General features: G+C 69.3%; 1 protein-coding gene across 1 annotated transcript in view; it reads left to right on the top strand.

Annotated features, from left to right (window-relative positions):
* The first annotated feature begins 962 nt into the window (after positions 1 to 962).
* Positions 963 to 1,774, top strand: part of LOC130587202 (RNA-binding protein 4B-like) — a 3,055-nt gene continuing 2,243 nt past the window's right edge. The window contains exons 1-2 of the mRNA XM_057388167.1: positions 963 to 983; positions 1,516 to 1,774. The exon at positions 1,516 to 1,774 is cut by the window's right edge and continues 4 nt beyond it. Coding sequence (XP_057244150.1) covers positions 1,526 to 1,774 — 249 coding nt within the window. The 5' untranslated portion in view covers positions 963 to 983; positions 1,516 to 1,525. The remainder of the gene's footprint in view (positions 984 to 1,515) is intronic.

Here is a 1,774-nt window from a genome sequence, read left to right as displayed (position 1 = left end):
GCGGGGAGGGAGCTCCTGGATGAGGGTGTGGGTGGGGAGTGCGGGTCGTGGAGCTGGTTCTGAGYCCAGTCCTGATCCCKGTCCCGSTGCTGATCCCGRTCCCGGTKCTGATCCCGGTCCCAGTCATGGTCCTGATCCCGCTCCCGGTTCTGATCTCGGTCCCAGTCATGGTCCTGATCCCGCTCCCGGTKCTGATYYCGSTCCCAGTCMTGGTCCTCATCGCTRTCGCCGTGCAGGTYYCGGTTTTGCTCCCGGTTCTGCTCCCGGTCCCGGTGCCGCCGCCGCTCCCGGAGCCGCCGCAGCAGCAGCACCGCGTGGGACATGGCGGGGCGGGGCCAATGGGAAGCAGGCGTGGCCAACAGAAAACGGGGTGAGGCTAATGATGGAGGGAAGGGGCCGGTCCCGGCAGCAGCCGCGCCCCGGTGGCTGCCAGATCCCGGTGAGGGCGGTCGGTCCCTATGCCGGTTCTGGTGCCGGGGGTCCCGGTGGCGGCAGTCGGTCGCTCGCTGTTCTTCTCCTCGGTCCAGGTCCCGGAGCCGATCTGTCCCAGTGGATCCCGATGCCGATGGGGGCGGTTGGTCCCTTTCCCGGTCCCTGTCCCGGTCCCTGTCCCGGTCCCGCTCGGTCCCGGTCGCTCTCAGCCCCCCCGGGCCGGACCCTCCCGGCTCCGCGGCACCGCCAGACCACGCCCATCCCCTGCACCCTGATTGGCCAGCGCTGCCGTCACGTGCGGTGAAGGCCCCGCCTCCCCCATAATTTCTGGCGCGCCGCCGTTTCTCATTGGCCGCCGTGAGGGCGGGAGCGCTTTGTGCCTGACGCGATCCGAGCCGGGGCTGGGCGGGGCCTCGCGGGGCCTCGACCAATCGCATCGCGTTCTTTCGCCGGCCTCGGCCAATCAGCGCGCGCGGTGGGCGTGGCCCCGCGTGAGGCGGCCACCGCCATTTTGTTTCCGTCATCGAGTGCCGGTGCGAGGGGGGGGCGCGGTGAGATCTTGGGGGACCCGCGTGGGGGACACGGAGGGGACCGGGAGGGGCTGGGAGGGAGCGGGGAAGGGACTGGGGCCGCGCTGGGGCTCTTCTGTCTGAGGTGCGGGACGGGATGGGGTCGCGCGGCCTCGGGAACGGGTCTGGMSGGGGGTCCGGACCCRGGATCGGGGTAGGGTGAGGTCTGGGGGAGACCTGGAGCCCCGTCCGTGCCCTGGGGGGTCACGGAGCACGACCGGGGCTGCAGTTTTCCTCGGGACTTGCCGGGGCCTGAAGGTTTCCCGGTTCTTTGTGAGGATCCCGGGTCCGAGGGGTCTCCGCCTCAGAGTGTCCTGAGAGGCCCCTCCGCCCCCGATCCGTTTTTGGTGGGGGGAGAGCTTCCACCCGGAATCAGCCGGCGGAGGATTTATGAAGGGTGGGGGGAACCTTTCCCATCTCCTTCCTTCTCCCCGGAGCGGCTCCAACCCCTCAGCGGGGCTTGGGGCGATCTGGGGAGGGTCTCACCGAGCCCCTCTTCCTTCCCACCCCTCAGGCGGGTCGCGATGGTGAAGCTGTTCATCGGGAACCTGCCGCGCGAGGCGACGGAGCAGGAGATCCGCTCCCTGTTCGAGCAGTACGGGAAGGTGCTGGAGTGCGACATCATCAAGAACTACGGCTTCGTGCACATCGAGGACAAGACGGCGGCCGAGGACGCCATCCGCAACCTGCACCACCACAAGCTGCACGGCGTCTGCATCAACGTGGAGGCCAGCAAGAACAAGAGCAAGGCCTCCACCAAGCTGCACGTGGGC

The sequence above is a fragment of the Malurus melanocephalus genome, unplaced genomic scaffold, assembly GCF_030028575.1.
Source record: "Malurus melanocephalus ecotype Western Australia unplaced genomic scaffold, MMel_1.1 scaffold_1628, whole genome shotgun sequence".
Taxonomy (NCBI): domain Eukaryota; kingdom Metazoa; phylum Chordata; class Aves; order Passeriformes; family Maluridae; genus Malurus; species Malurus melanocephalus.
The sequence above is the reverse complement of the archived record's forward strand: the minus strand, read 5'-3'. Positions and strand labels throughout refer to the sequence as shown.